Source organism: Falco cherrug, chromosome 1, assembly GCF_023634085.1.
Source record: "Falco cherrug isolate bFalChe1 chromosome 1, bFalChe1.pri, whole genome shotgun sequence".
Classification (NCBI taxonomy): Eukaryota; Metazoa; Chordata; class Aves; order Falconiformes; family Falconidae; genus Falco; species Falco cherrug.
The window spans coordinates 13,784,063-13,798,688 of NC_073697.1; the positions used below are offsets into that span (position 1 = coordinate 13,784,063).

General features: G+C 43.1%; 1 protein-coding gene across 7 annotated transcripts in view; it reads left to right on the forward strand.

Annotated features, from left to right (window-relative positions):
* Nucleotides 1–245: 245 nt before the first annotated feature.
* GAB1 (GRB2 associated binding protein 1) overlaps nucleotides 246–14,626 on the forward strand; it is a 101,282-nt gene continuing 86,901 nt past the window's right edge. Inside the window, exon 1 of one of the 7 annotated variants that reach the window (XM_055701020.1) lies at nucleotides 246–674. In XM_055701020.1, the coding sequence (XP_055556995.1) occupies nucleotides 603–674 (72 nt within the window). In that variant the 5' untranslated portion in view covers nucleotides 246–602. The remainder of the gene's footprint in view (nucleotides 675–14,626) is intronic. The other 6 variants (XM_055701021.1, XM_055701015.1, XM_055701016.1 and 3 more) reach the window with 6 other exon arrangements.

Genomic DNA, 14,626 nt, shown 5'->3' on the forward strand with positions numbered 1-14,626 from the left:
GCTAGACCCAGCTGCGGCCGCCCCCCGCCCCGCCGCTCCCCCCTGGAGGCGAAGGAGGCAGGAGCGCTGCCCGATCCCCTCCTCCCGGCGCAGGGGGAGGAGGAAGAAGGGGAAGGGGAAGGAGCGAGAGCCCGGGGGAGCCGCGGCGGCCGGCGCTGAGCTCGGCCCGGCGGCGGGGCGAGGGGAGGGGAAGCCCCCCGCGGCCCTTCCCCGGCGGGAGGGTCCCGGCGGCGCGGGGGGCGGTGCCACCGACGCGGGGCGGTGGCTGGATCCTGCCCTGGGACGCCGGAGCCGAAGTTGCGGCGGGGCGGCGGCCGCCCCTGTCGTCTCTCCCGATGTTCGTGTGACTCGGCGGCGGCGAGGAGGAGGACGGGGGGACCCTCTCGCCTCAGTCCCGCTCGCCGCTGCGCTCCGGCTGGTTGTTGTGCGTGAGAGACAGACACACACACACCGCTCCCCCGTCCCTCCCCTCGCCCCGCAGACCCGGGAGGCCGGAGCGGGCGCGGTGCTGCCGCCTCGTCTCGGGGCTCCCTCGGCCCGGCCCGGGCGCCGCTGTTGCCGGAGGAGGAGGAGGACTGCCCCGGCGGGCAGGCGGCCCAGCCATGAGCGGCGGGGAGGTGGTCTGCTCGGGCTGGCTCCGAAAGTCCCCACCGGAGAAGAAGTTGAAACGCTACGTGAGTGCCCTCTCCCACCCGCGCTCCCCTTCCCTTCCCCGCCTCTTCCCCCGGCGGGGCTCCCCGCTGCCGCCCGGCCCGGCCTCCCCGCGCGGTCCCTCCCGGCCGGGCCCCGCCGCGGACGAGCAGCTCCCCCCGGCCGCCTGCCTGCGTCGGCCGGGACCGCCGCCCGCTGCGTCCCGCGGGGCTTCCCCACCCTGTGTTTTCCTTGTTTCTCCCCCCTCCCTCCCCTTACAAAAGGGGCGCGGAGCGGTCAGACGCTTCTCCCCTGCTTTTATCGCCTTTCCGAGGTAGTCGGGAGAGGGAGGGGGGCGGAGTTTTTCCGTCTTCCCTTTGGATCCGGGCTCGGTATATATGTATTTTTAAACGTAAACACTTGCTGCCCCGGTGCTGCTCCCTGGTCGGAGGGGAGGGCGGGGGGCGCCGCTCGGCTGGGTGCAGCGGGCCGAAAGCCGCTGCCGGCGGGAGAGCGGCGGGGGCCGCTGGCGCGGAGCCGGCGGGAGCCGGGGATGCCCCGGGAGCCCTCCCTGCGGGGGCCGGGGGGGCTTTGCCCTTGGGACCGGAGCCCTCGGCATCGGGGAAGAGGGGGGGGTGGCGGGGTGGAGGAGGGAGTTGTGAGGAAAAAGTGCCTCTTTTTCTGACTTGGGAGTTCAGCCTACTGTTGCTGAGAAGTAAATACGTTCAGCAGAGGCTGTAGCGGAGCTGACACTGAGCTCGCAGGAAAATGGAGCGCGTTTGCTGAGGGGGCAGATTCCGTAAGAGGGCAGCCGCGGTGCCGTGCGCGGCCGCGCTCCCGGGGCGCCCGGGGACGCTGTCAAGTCACGTAGGGGGAGTGGGTGATGCCAGGAGTCGTCCGTGCCGAGCCCTTTCCCGTTGGCACCCGGCTCGCTTCGCGGCATCTGGGTAATTGGTACAAAATGTTGGGCCTGCTTTCCCCCCCCCTTTTTTTTTTTTTTACCCTTCGTTTAGCCAGTGAAGTGGTATTTAAATAGAAACGGCCTTTCCAGTTATCAATGTGTTTTGTTTGTCTGTTGGGTTTTTTTTAAGCAGCTACACCTTCAGATTCATCTTAGAATCTGAATGTGGATCTTAATGTGACCGTGTTATTTTCATCTGTTAGCAATTAACGACTGCTTCTTGAAGAACTGTTGCTGTTACGGATGACTTTTTTAAAAAAAAAAATGCCAGGAAATTGGTGAAATGAGACACTTTTGAAATTAAAAAATAATATTTGGGATAGCCCATGCTCTGGTTCCCAATGGCAAAAATCCTGTTCGTGCAAAGGGCACAGGATCAGACTTGCAAAGAGAACGTCCTGATGGGTCATAGCAGGGCTGTGCTTCCCTGCCAAATTGGACACAGACTGTATTTTTGGCCGATCCTCCACGTGTATATGTATAGTCACAGGATGACGCTTTACCAATGTGTAGGAATTAAGAGCAGTATCAGTGTTTTTAAAGTTTAAATAAATTTCCTGCTCCAGTCTAAATCAAGTGTAGTTACGCTGTTACTGCACAGAGTTGTACGCAAGTTTTCCCTCCTAAATCGATACCATAAATCAGCCCCTAAATATGCTGCCCTTTGGGTATATTTATAGCTCCATTTCCATGTTGCGATAGTGTCAGAACCTGTGCGAGGAAAAACCTGACTACAGTGTTGGTCAAGTTGTTCCCTGTCCTAAAGAAGTAATTCCTTAATTTTCATTTCGAAGGGGCATCTGCTTGCTGAGGAGGCACGTATCGGAATGATAGTACAGCAAACTTATAGGAGGATGGCTTGGTTTAGCATCTTCATACACTGGAGGCCACAAGGTTGGAAGCCTAAATCTCGTGCACTTTCAGGCTGTTTTCTGCTTGTATAAAAGAAAGGCACAGTTTATAGGACATAAAAGTAAAATTCGTCCCGCTTGTCTGTAGTGCCTGATCAGTTGTAGGCTGAAGATTCACGTTGACTTCGAAGACCTAAAAGTGACTTTGACATCACGATTGCCATCTTCAAGCAAACGGAAAGCTGATGTACTTAAGATGATGACCTTTAACCGACTGCACTTATTGAAGTGTTGGCTTATGTCCTGTGTAATTTTATGCTGAGGTGAAGGCACAGAAGAGCTGTGTTTTTCAAAGCCATATTTTATACTGGTGATATTTCAAGAGGCTGCACTAGACAAAAAGATGGGAAAGTGATTTCAATAGGAAACTGCTTTTCTGCAACACATGCTTTTCACATATATATATATGGAAAATTGTAACTTCATGCTCTATTAGTTTTTGCATGCAAGTGTTGGGGCAGACCCAGGTTACCATCTGGGAAGGGAGATAAAAAGTCTGAAATTGCAGTTAAATATGGTTTCAGTTCTTAGGAAGGGTGAAAAGGAGCACTTTGAAGCTAGTACATAGACATATGTTTCACAGGGACTTAAATTTTTAGTTTGAAACAGTTGGACACGGTATTAAAGCTAGCTTACAGTCAGTTTGAGGCTAAAAAAAGAAAAAAAGCCAACAAACCCTGTCCTGCAGGTGGAAAAATCAGATTTCCTTGAATATATGCCTTATTGTCATCTATGTCTTTTTTCCCCCACTTTAAAAGGAGTTCTATTTTCATGTTTTGTTCGTGTGGTTTTGGTATGGAAGTAACTTTCTGGTAACCATTGGCACCTGTTGTTGGTTCCCTGCAGCTGGTATTCAGAACAGTTTGTTTGCTGGAATAGACCGGTCGTTTCCAGCAGCGGATCTCTGGGGAAAATACAAGTAACTTTTGATGTCAGCTGGAGGTCCAAGACTATTTAGTAGAGGAGAAGGGGAAGGGAGCTGGGGCTAAGTCCAGCACAGGTCTCTACAGCCTGTGCTGTGGTTGTGTGAGTACATGAAAGAACTTGTTTGTGCATAGGGATGGAGGACTGCTAAATTTGACAGCTTCTGTTACTCTGTGTTCTATTTCCTCACTTGTTCTTTTGCTGTCAGTTTCTCAAAACTTTATGCCCTGACCTTAACTTACTGTACTTTTTCTGCTCTGGTCCCCTTATTTTTAAAAATGTCATTGGAAAGACCCTTTCTCCCCATCTGTCCTTTAAAAAGTGATAGTAAGCCTTGGCTTCGTGGTTTTCTGCTAAGCTACAGTTCTGGTGTGCACGTGCCAGTTAAAATAGCTGATTCTTTGTGGTAGCTGCATAGAGGATTTTTTTTTACTGCCATTATGCTGAGAAACTACCAGCTACTTAAATACAGCTGTCCTTGGTAAAGCAAGGGAGAAAAGCTTGAGGGAATGGGAGTAAGTCTTCTAACTTCTCTCCTAGAACTCCTAGGCACTCATCTGTGGTGTGGCTAGGGCTCAGTACGACAACTGGATGGGCTTGAAGTCAGGATTTTAGTGTTGATGGTTAGTTTATGGAACTGGTTTGTAGAAAGTCTGCTGCTGTAATATAATAATTCTCAGTATTCTAACATGTTCCGCTTAGTGAAATACGTTTTATTTGATGAAAGGTAAAACTTTATCAAAAACATCATGTATAAACTGTGTTGGGAAAGGAGAAGATGCTTTTGGGGGTAAGTTGGTTCAGATTTTGCTGTATCTGATAGGCTTCCCTGTACTTGTAGGACTTCATAAGAGTATTTTGAAAGTAAATTAGGAAACCTTAATTTTGATGTAACTATTACTAAAAATCCTTGGTTATTTGACTGCTACTATTCATTGTGCGTGTATTAATCTAAAACCAAAGAGTTTAAAAATTAAAATAGGCTTGATCTCCCCAGGTCGTAAAGGGCACTGATATAATTCAGACAAGGCTACATACAGCATCCTCTTACTTATTCTGATGTTCTCAGTTGTAGACAGCAACTAAAAAAGTGTCAGACTACTAAGCTAGTTATTGTTGTTTGAACTACAGGCTCAGATGGTATAGGTACAAAAGTAATAGAAGTCGAACATTTTACTGGGGTTTGGCAGTTGCAATTTGGCACTAATCACATAGGTGCTTCTTCTATCTTGAGTAATACTTAAATGTGCTAAGATATGTAATTGTGTTAAGAAATGTTTTATTCAGTAGAATAGTTGTCATCTGGGAAAAGCTGGAGTGCCTAACAAAAGCCCTTTTTCTGGAAGGCACCTGTTTGGGTTAAAGCTTTTTGTGTGATCCTGCATCAGCATAGTGAGCAAATTTAAGAAGACATTTGGTTTACAGAAAAGGAAAGAAGCCACGATAAACTTCTTTGACATCATTCAGTGCTGTCCCTGTAGAGCTGGGTCAAGCTAACTCAAGACCAATGAGTGTAATCAAGTAATGTTATGTGACATCTTCATATTCTGATCTTGACTGTGCTTGTGCTCATCCAGGAGTTGCTGAAGACCTTGTAGGCATTGGTGTTTGTGCAGAAGCGTTTCCTTCTAGTAGGAAGCCTGTTCCTTCCCTTCTGCTACGCACTGTTCAAGAACCAGTATTTTGACTTTTGATATTTTTAAACCCGCGTTAGTAAACCTTAAGCCATGAATTCAGGAGCACGACTAACATAATGTTTTTGTTGATTATAGATGGAAGTTGTGGTGTTTTGTGTGCCAACTGAAGATGCTGAAATGATCTTGGGTATGACTTTGGGGGTATACCTACATCCGAAACTTGCTGTGTAGGTGTAAGTCTCACATGAGGAGCATGGAGCTCATCGTACAAGTATTTATCATCTTTGATGGAACATTAGCAGCTGGTGTTGACTTTGCTGCCAAAACTACAGCACTGTTTGTTCTTGACCTATGGTGTGTGCTCTTGAATTAACTGCCAGTGGACAGTTTCAGAGGGTATGAGCAGGTGACAGTATATAAAACAGATTAAGAAGTCTAATATACAGTAGTAAGAAAGATAAGTATCTTCTGCTAGTTATTCTATTTTTCATATAGCATACTGTTAATTTAACTATTTCTGAGCTTGGACGGTCAAGACAGTACCTGAACTGCTTGAATGACTTTTTTTCTTGGTGTAGGTAGGGAAGTTGGAGACTCAAGTAACAGGAATTGCCCCATTACCCTTGGAAGTGCAGGTGAACTGCTGAAACAAGCCCGATAATCTAAAGATGTTCCTTGATGTGAACAATTTTTCTTAACGGGTGTTAAATATTAACCCTTAATTTGAGACTGTAATAGCTGAGATGAGGAAATGCTGAAATTCTGACTTTGTGATGTTGAAGACCATTCTCAGTTGGATGTATGGCAGCTTATCCTTTCAGTATGCTTCAGCCTTTTGGTAGGGGACTGCAATCCAATGAAGAACTAACTGGGAACAGGGGGAGGAAGTGGAAAAACTATTTAATGTCTCCAGCTTTCTTGATGCTGCATAGTGGCTGCTCCTCCATGTATGCACAGTCTTGCAGCGTTAAAAATTCGGTATAAGCAACGTATGTACCAACCAGAAAAAATAATAAAATAACATGATTTTAACTTCTAGTTATATGCCAGTGACCTTGCCTCTTAGTCAATTGTAAGCCCAAAGCAGCTGTATGAAATGGGAATTGGATATATTGAGAAAATAATACTTTATTGGGCAGTTTAGCTAAAAAAAACCCCTAACTTAGAGGCCTGGACTGTCTAAATGGGCAGTAATTCAGGAGGCCTTTGGTTGACCAGGTCAGTCTTTCAGATGAGAGAGAATCTTTCCATTTTCATTCCTCCTTTTTTTTGGTATTCAGGCCCCTTATTTAGAGAGAGGAAAGTGACAGACATAAAACTGTTTCCAGTGTTCTTTTTTTTTTTTCTCTCTTTAAAAAAAACCCACCACCTTGGAATGGTGGTTTGAACACTTCTGAGGCATTGTTTTTTGGTCTTTTTTTTTTTTTTGACATGACTTTTGGATCAGATTGATTTGAATCAAATGTAATCTCTTACAGACATTTAGAACACATTTATTTCCCATTAAATTTCACTCATGGCTTTGACAGAAGTCCTGGCAAAAAGTTAAAGGATTATCAGTGATTCAAAATGTAGCAATTTTAAGGGAGAGAGTTATTTTGTGTACTGTAGATGGCTCTGGCTTGGATGTTGTGTACTACTTAGTCTAGCCGTTACTTTTTCTAGTCTGAAAATATGTCACCAAACTAAACTGGGTGAAGTATTTTCATAAATCAAGAAGGGGAGTACGACTGGTGAGGTATAAGTTTTGTGTCGATGTAGAACAAAAACATAAAGCAAAGATACCACCTCCTTATTTTCTTCAGCCCAACTCATTTTGTAGTGTTGCAATGACAGACTTCTTGAGACTTTTTCAAAGTTACTTTAAAATTTTCTGTTTCAATGAGTAATCATTTTATTGCCAATAGAAGCAATTTCAACTGTTGCAATTTAATTGCAGTATTTCATTAGGAGGGACAGACCTTATGTCATGCAAATTACTTGAGCAAGGCAGGCAGAAAGATCAGACAGAAAGGGATCATCTTGTCAAGGCAGGTATGCGTTGTGTACAGGTGAATATTGCTAGTCCACTGTAATTTGCTGCTGTTTTAGGGACTCTAATATGAATTCAGCTCCTCATATATACAAACAAGTATATCTAAGGCAGTACTATGTTTTTATTTACTTGATTTTTTGGTGTTTTTTTTTTTTTTTGCAGGGAGGTGGGTAGATTCTGCCATCTCCAGACCAAAAATAAATATTGTTTGCTCTCCATTCCCCTTTTATCAGTTCTTGATTAGGCTATCGTGGTTTGTCTCTTAGGAATTCTGTGGCTTGTTTAGGAAAAGTGTACATAGTTGTATTGATAGCGTTAGCTTTGTACATATTGCTCAGTGCAATATGCTAGTTGTAATTCTGAGCTTTTTAAAATAAAAAACCAGCCAAACCTGGCTTCCAGTAAAAGGTTACAGTCTGTTTTTTGTGCTTGTGTTTGGTCTTGCTTCCAGCTATTGACAAAGTTTTTTGTTTCTCATGATTAAATTTTGAGGCTCCTGTGCCACACAGCTATTAGTTGTAAAAAACTAATCTTATATAGTATCTGACTGCCTCCTTAGCAGTATTCAGTAGGGAAATGTTTGAGGTAACTCTGTGAGTTGAAGGAGGCTGCATTACTGTTGAAGTCTCTAATGATCTATCTTTTTTTTACTGTGGAGAAGGAATATAATTGTTTTATGCATCAAAATTACAACTTCAGGATTAAATTCCCTGAGGTTAGTGACACATTTTTCTTCTTTTTTTTTTCTTTTTTTTATTCCAGGTAAATGACAGTATGATAGTTGTCTATCTTGGAACTGGTGGTATAACAACATGTTACTAAAAAAAGTCAGGCAGTTATGTCCGTATAGTTTGTATGTTGTGATACATAACATCTGTACATAATACAAATAATTCTGTGTAAAAACATACCATGAAAAATAGGTGATACTTCTGCTAGGAGGTGGTGTCAAGTTAGTATACCAGCTTTTCACTTCTGGACAGCTGAGTTTAGGCCCCACATAAAGAACTGAATTTGAGGAAAAAATATTGATTGTTTTTTATTTTATGCAGCGATTTATTGATGGAGTGATTTTTTTTTTTTTTAAAAGAAAAAGCTTTTTCAGGAGCTGTGCTTGTTCTTTTCTCTGAGAATTTCTAGGAAGCCAGAAGAAGACTTTGCCTTCTCTGCTTCTAAAAAGGAGGTAATTTTTGTCTTCTGCCACGTGCTGGCTAGCTTGGGTGAAGAATCTTGCTGTGGTGCTACATGCAGGCAAGGCCAGTGGCTGTACCTGGTGGCTGGGGATGGCAGCAAGGATGACCTTGCCTATCAGGAGAACAGCAACCTTGTCTCTTTGCCTCTTGCCCTGCACAAGTTTTCCAGCCAGCGAGCTGGTCATGTGTGAGTTGTCCTGCTGCTTTATAAGTGAAAACAAATGCCAGATAAACTCTCCGTGGCAGTGGAGATTGTGGCTGTCACAAACTAAATCTGCTTCCCCACCCACTTTCCAGCACAGCCAGCCTTGGGGCAGGGTGATGGCAGATCTGCTGCTTGCCTTCCTCCAGGGTAAGCCTGTCTCCACCCCAGGAGGAATGTGATGGGTTTCAGTGGTGCAGGCCAGCATGTGCCTCTCTGGGGTTACAGCTACTGCCAGGCTTTTCAGTATTTCTGCCTCAAAAGAAAAGGAAGGAAAAAAAGAAAAACCCCACAAAAATAGACAGACTTTGGTTTGTCTTCCTGTTTTCTGGGGCTTGGGGTTGAAAAACAAAATAAAACTTCTGTAGGTGTTTATTGCTGACAGTAGGAGTTCACAGGATTAGATTTGGGTTATGGAATAAGAATACAGGAAGCTATTCAAACACAGTTAATACTCCTGCCTTCAAATAGACCTTTGATGCAATCAACACACAGGAATTACAGTCCATTTGGAAGAGTTATTAAAAGAATAAATACACACATGGTATCAGATGAAAAATGGATTTTAAGTTTCAAAATGGAATGATATCTGATTGCAAAAATTCTGAAAATGTGTCAGTTGTCATTTTTCCCTTTGTATGAAGAATAACAGCACTGAGTCATGTAACGTGCTAGACAAATGTCCCCAGTCACACATAATGCATGTTTCTTTTACAATTCTGACATTTGTGTTTGTATGTAGATTCTTAAGCAGGATCACATGTAGTAGAAAAGCTGTGCCTGGTTTGGGGATGGTGCACAGGGGAGGATTGATACTGCAGAAGGACTGCTTTTTGAAACTAGTCAGTATAGAGCATGTGAGCAATTGTTAGTCTTGATGAATTCCAAAGTCTATATACAGAATCTAGCAAACTGTTATGATTTTTTAACAAAGCATATAAATATTTGTGACCCTTAAACATGGTGAAATGCTGATAGCCAGTCTACCCCTTCCCAGCAAACACTGCAGAGTAAGGAGCGTATTAGGAAAGAGATGGTGGGGGTGATTTATCTGATGCCTCTAGTGGTTATTGTAAGGATTGGTATCGGTTGTTTCTTGACAAAGAGAACACTATAGAGAGGATTTCTAAGTAATGCATGGGCTTGAGGTGAATTGGCAACTTGTCCTTGTGTAGATCAATAAAAAGAAAAGGGATGGGGAGAAGGGAAGAGTATGGAGTGCCATTAGAAACGGAAGAGGCTGGTGTTTCCCAGAGCAGATGAAGTGGTGGAATACTTTGCCACGTGGTATCCATGTCAGGAATATAGGTGATTCCAGGGGCCTTGGGGAGAATCCCTCAGCTGTAAGTGTGAGTGCTTGAAGGTATAACGTGTGATAAGAGGAGACTTCTAAAATGTCATGTTGTAACCAGTTCCTTTGGTTCACCTATGTGATCCAGTCTTTTCCTAGTTCTGCAGATTGCTGAAAATGTCAGAGGTAGGCTGTGGGCATGATCCCATTTGGCAATTCTGCTTTCCTAGAAAGTAGTGATGAATATGAACTTGATTTGAGATTTAGGCCACTGTCACAAACTGACAAAAACATCCCTTTTGAATATATTCCTTTTTATATAATTCCATGATTTCTTGTGATGCGCTTCATTAAAGAAATGTTTTTCTTTCAATTACATATTATGTGGGGTGATGTTCTCATGGTGGGATTAGATAAACTTCTTGTTTACAAAATCCTTTCTGGTTGCTAAGGGACATAACTTCAAGTGCAAGAGTAAGTATAAGGTATAACAGTAAGTGTATCTTCCTGAATCTTACATGTTCTAATGCGTTCCCATTTACTGTTTCTACACAATAATTTCAGCAATTATTTGCCTCGTGCTATGTGGATAAGTTTTGCAGTCCAATGACTTGTTACTCAGTGTGAAATAATACCCTTAAAGCTCAAAGCTGGGGTCATGTCATGCCCTTAGTTATGACCTATCTAATGCAGTTTTCTGTGTGCGCAAATGAAGTTAAATTGCATAAGCTTGTCAGCACTATGAAAAATAAGTTACTCTTCACTACTGAAGGTCTGTCGGCAGACAGAACACACTTACATGCACTCAGGAGTCTGCCATTACAGACATATTTTTTTTCCTTTCTGAAGTTTTGAGGAAGGAAAGGGAGAAATGGGGCAGGGGGAAGATACAAGGTGAAGAGTAGCATTCAGATGATTTGTTAGGGTAAACTGGGAAATTTAACCTTGGTTTCATCCCAGGGTAATTTTGTCCCAGGACAGAGTTTTCTGCTATGGTGTGTACTTGAGTGAGAAGTTAATTCATGCCCCTTTGCATTTTTCCTTGACCTGATGGCTCTGTTTACCTATGAACCTCTGCAGCTCCAGGAATAAAATAAGAGGAAATATCTGTTCTGATTTACAAAGAGAGTGGCAGGAAGATCTTTACTGATTACGTAAGGGAGGCACCAACACGATTACATAAATTTGATAGCATTCTTTGGCGCTTTCTTACAGTGCGGGCATAACTGACTCGAGTCTTGTCTGCTGTTTTAGCCTTGCAATGGGCATGTTAATTACACCGAGTATTACTGCTATTTAACAAACTTAAAACTTTTCTCTAGATATGTAGTGCTGAGAGTCAATCTAACTGCGGAAGAGAGGTGCAAAGTCGTAAGCAGCACTGCTGAGATGCTCGATTGCTTCCAGCAACTGCTGGGAAGGCAGTGCTATTCCCATTGGGGTGCTTCTCCTGCTTTCTGCTTATGGAAAGAGGTTTTCCTATCAATCTCTGCAACCAGCATCTGACAGAGGTGAAATATGTTCCTGCCTCCCTTAGCTGGCTGGAAAATGAGCTTTCTTTCTGTCCATCTTTCGATACTTTGCTTCTGGTAGCTGTTGTTTAAAGGGAGGGCAGATGGAATGCTTCCCTCTGAAATCACTCTGCTTAAACAAAATAGGGAATAAGAAAGACCATGATCTGCCCTTTCCAACTGGGAGACTGAGCTGGACAGATGTTTCTTACTCAGTGCTAAGGAGGAAAGTCCCTGGCTAGGGGCTGTAGGATGAGGGTTAAAAGGTGAAGAAATCCTATGGGGGCCTCCTGCTGCTACAATTGCTTCAGCCCTGCGCAAGTCAGAGGGAAGATCCAAAACTTCTGCCTCTCCTGTCCTTTCCTCCTCCTCTTTCCTCTCATTGCAACTATTTTGTGTTTATTTTCCTACTTTTAAATTGCATAATTTAGTCCATCCTGTCACTTCCTAATGTCTGAATCATAGGTAGCTCTGCCTGCCTGCAGTAAACAAACATTTTACTCCTGGCGCCTTTCCAAACATAGAAATTGTATTTATGAAGGTGGGGGGTCCCTCTGGCAGTGTGCTTGGGAAGCTAATTCACTTGCGTACAGGTTGGATAAGCTGCTTACTACACACTTCTGTGGCCAACTGATTTCCTTGTCTTTCCAATCTTCTAAGTGATGTAGCTGCTTGGCTGATCAGGACAAGCAGGTGAATGGTAGCGGATGATAAAACCAGAGTATAAACAGTGTGTTACGAGCTCCTCAAGTTAATGACAGTAGCAACTAGGCAGCCTCAAGTCTTCCTGCTGTTGGTGTTGCTGCTTCTCTCCTCTCTCTCATACCTTGCCATGTACATACATTGCTGAGAATCACGGTGTCTGCCATTTAACCAGTCACTTGTGATAAGTGCTGGCTGGTCTAACATTAGGGCTTTGCTCATTTTTTGGATTCTTTCACTGCAATGCAAGATGATAACACGGGGCACTTGGGGACACGTGATCTGCCTCCATCAGCCTGCTGGACATCTTGGGCCATATTTGTAAAGGCTGCAAAGTATGAGTGTGTCATCCTCACTTTTCCTATTATTACTCTTATTTCTAAGCTTTGAAAATCCTTATTTTTATTTTTGGATTGATGGTGCCTCCAGAATGATGCATAGAAGACACAGCTAACAGCCATGGGGACTCCTCACCTCTCCTGATGCATTCGTACTCTCTTTGCTGGTTTCTGTCCTTTATAGGGAAAAATGGTCTTGAATCGTGACAGACCAGCCTCATGGTGTGCTGAACGCTACAGCTCATACGCTGGAGCTATGTGTGGAACAGTTAAGTGGACTTAACTTGGTAAATGGAGACGGCAGAGGAAAGATCCAGTCCTTGTTTTGGCAACCTCACATTGGTACCTTCCCATCCTTCTCTGCGTTCTCATTTCCCTCTCTTACTGCTCCTGCTAAGATGGAAAGAAGATGTGAGAATAAGTCAGATATATTTAGGGCAGACTAGATGCAGTAAGAACACCCTGAATGTTATACTGACTTCTTAATTGTGCTTTCTTGTAAAAGAGTGAGCGAGCGCCTTCAACAGTTACAACCTAGCTAGATTTTTTTACTGTTGCATGGGAAGCATTCTCAGTGTACATGATTTAAAAAAAAAAAAATTGGCAGATTGTGCCAGTAGAACAAAGCAACAGAATATTAATCTAGCCTAGTTTAATACCAGTTTCAGAAAAGACAGTTGAAGCGAAAGAACCCTGCTGTTACATGCCGCAGGAATGCCTCATGTTCTAGTTTCTCCTGGCTGAGGCTGCATATGCACAGGGACATGGGGTTTTCCCTTCTGCCATTTGTTCTCATCTGGCTGGTAAAGTAGAGGATGGAGTTCCTTAGAAAGAGAAGCCCGAGCGACTTTAGACCTGGTTGCTAATCTTCAGAGTCGTGAGTGGGTTGGATACCCTTTCTGTCACCATTGCCTACATACACTATTTGCTGATGTTTAGTGAAAGAATTCACATTTCTTTCCATATTAGTGGGAGGAGTTACTGATTCCTGCAATTGGGGTTGAAATGAATTTTACGTGTTTGGAGTCTGAAAGCCTTTTTCTTGGGAGTCCAGCTTGGGTAATGAACAACGCTAGAGTATTGGGAAGAAAGAAGTGTGATGGAAGACAGTGTCCTGCTTATAGTATATTCTTGTCTAAAATGATGGCAACCTATTTCTTAATAGCACTATACCACGTGGGAACTGGATGTGAAAACAACTATATGAAAATATCTTTATCTGTTTGATATATGCATTTTGGAATTCTTGAAACTAAATAGTACACGATCAAATAAATGCCATGTTAAATAACATAGAAAATATTTCTGTGTCCTTTGTATGCTGTGTGGTGAAAGTTTTGCTGAATCAGAAGCAAAAATGTGAGAGTTGGGTCCTGTAATTATAGTATTACAGGACCTGTCTACTATTGCCTTTTAATTTAAGCTTGTAATATAAAGTATTTCTGGTTAGAATGAAGATAACATTGACCAATAATGAAACCCAATTTTTCAATCATTTGCATTACTTTAGGTTGTCTTGTAATGTTCTACAGTACTATTTTATCAGTTCTAGTCAATTAATGTCACACTGGTGTGCAAATCTTTTCATTTGAACTTGTGGTTATTAAATTATACACTTGCATTGAATTTCAGTGATTGCATTATTGTCATTTGTCTAAGGCAATGACAGCCTTGTCTCCTTAAAGGATGTTGGGCTTTATTGTTTCTTTAAGAAGACGTAAATAGTATTAAAGTCAAATCTGGTGGAGGGTTGTATTGTTTTTAGGAAATAGTTAAACAGTGCTTCTGTGAGTCGCTTGTGAAATTCCAGTAAGTCTCAATTTAAAGTTCAGGTATTTCTCTAGGCAATTGAACTGTACAGGCTGAAGTTGCTATAAAACACATTCATAGTGTTATGAAAAAAAATATGCGCTAAGCTTTATACCATAACTTGTAACTCTGCAAGCAGGCGTAAGCCAAGAAAATGGTTGAGACTGTAATAGAAACATGCTTTCCCATGAAATAAATTCCAGGGATGTAGCCACCATAATTGTGCAATAAATTATCATAAATATGATGTCATAGTCTCTGCAACTTTTTGAAGGGGTAGTCTGATTTTGAAATCAACAGAGTAGCGAATAACAAGCCTCTGAATTGGCCCAGACAACAGCAGACACGTCTGCATCATTTGGGGAGAGCAGTCATCTCCTTAGAGAATTAAACTATTTCAAAATAGAAGTTGTTGACTCAATGTGTTAATCTTGGCTTTTCATGAAGAAGTGCAGCGTCCCACACTGATTAATGTTTTGTTT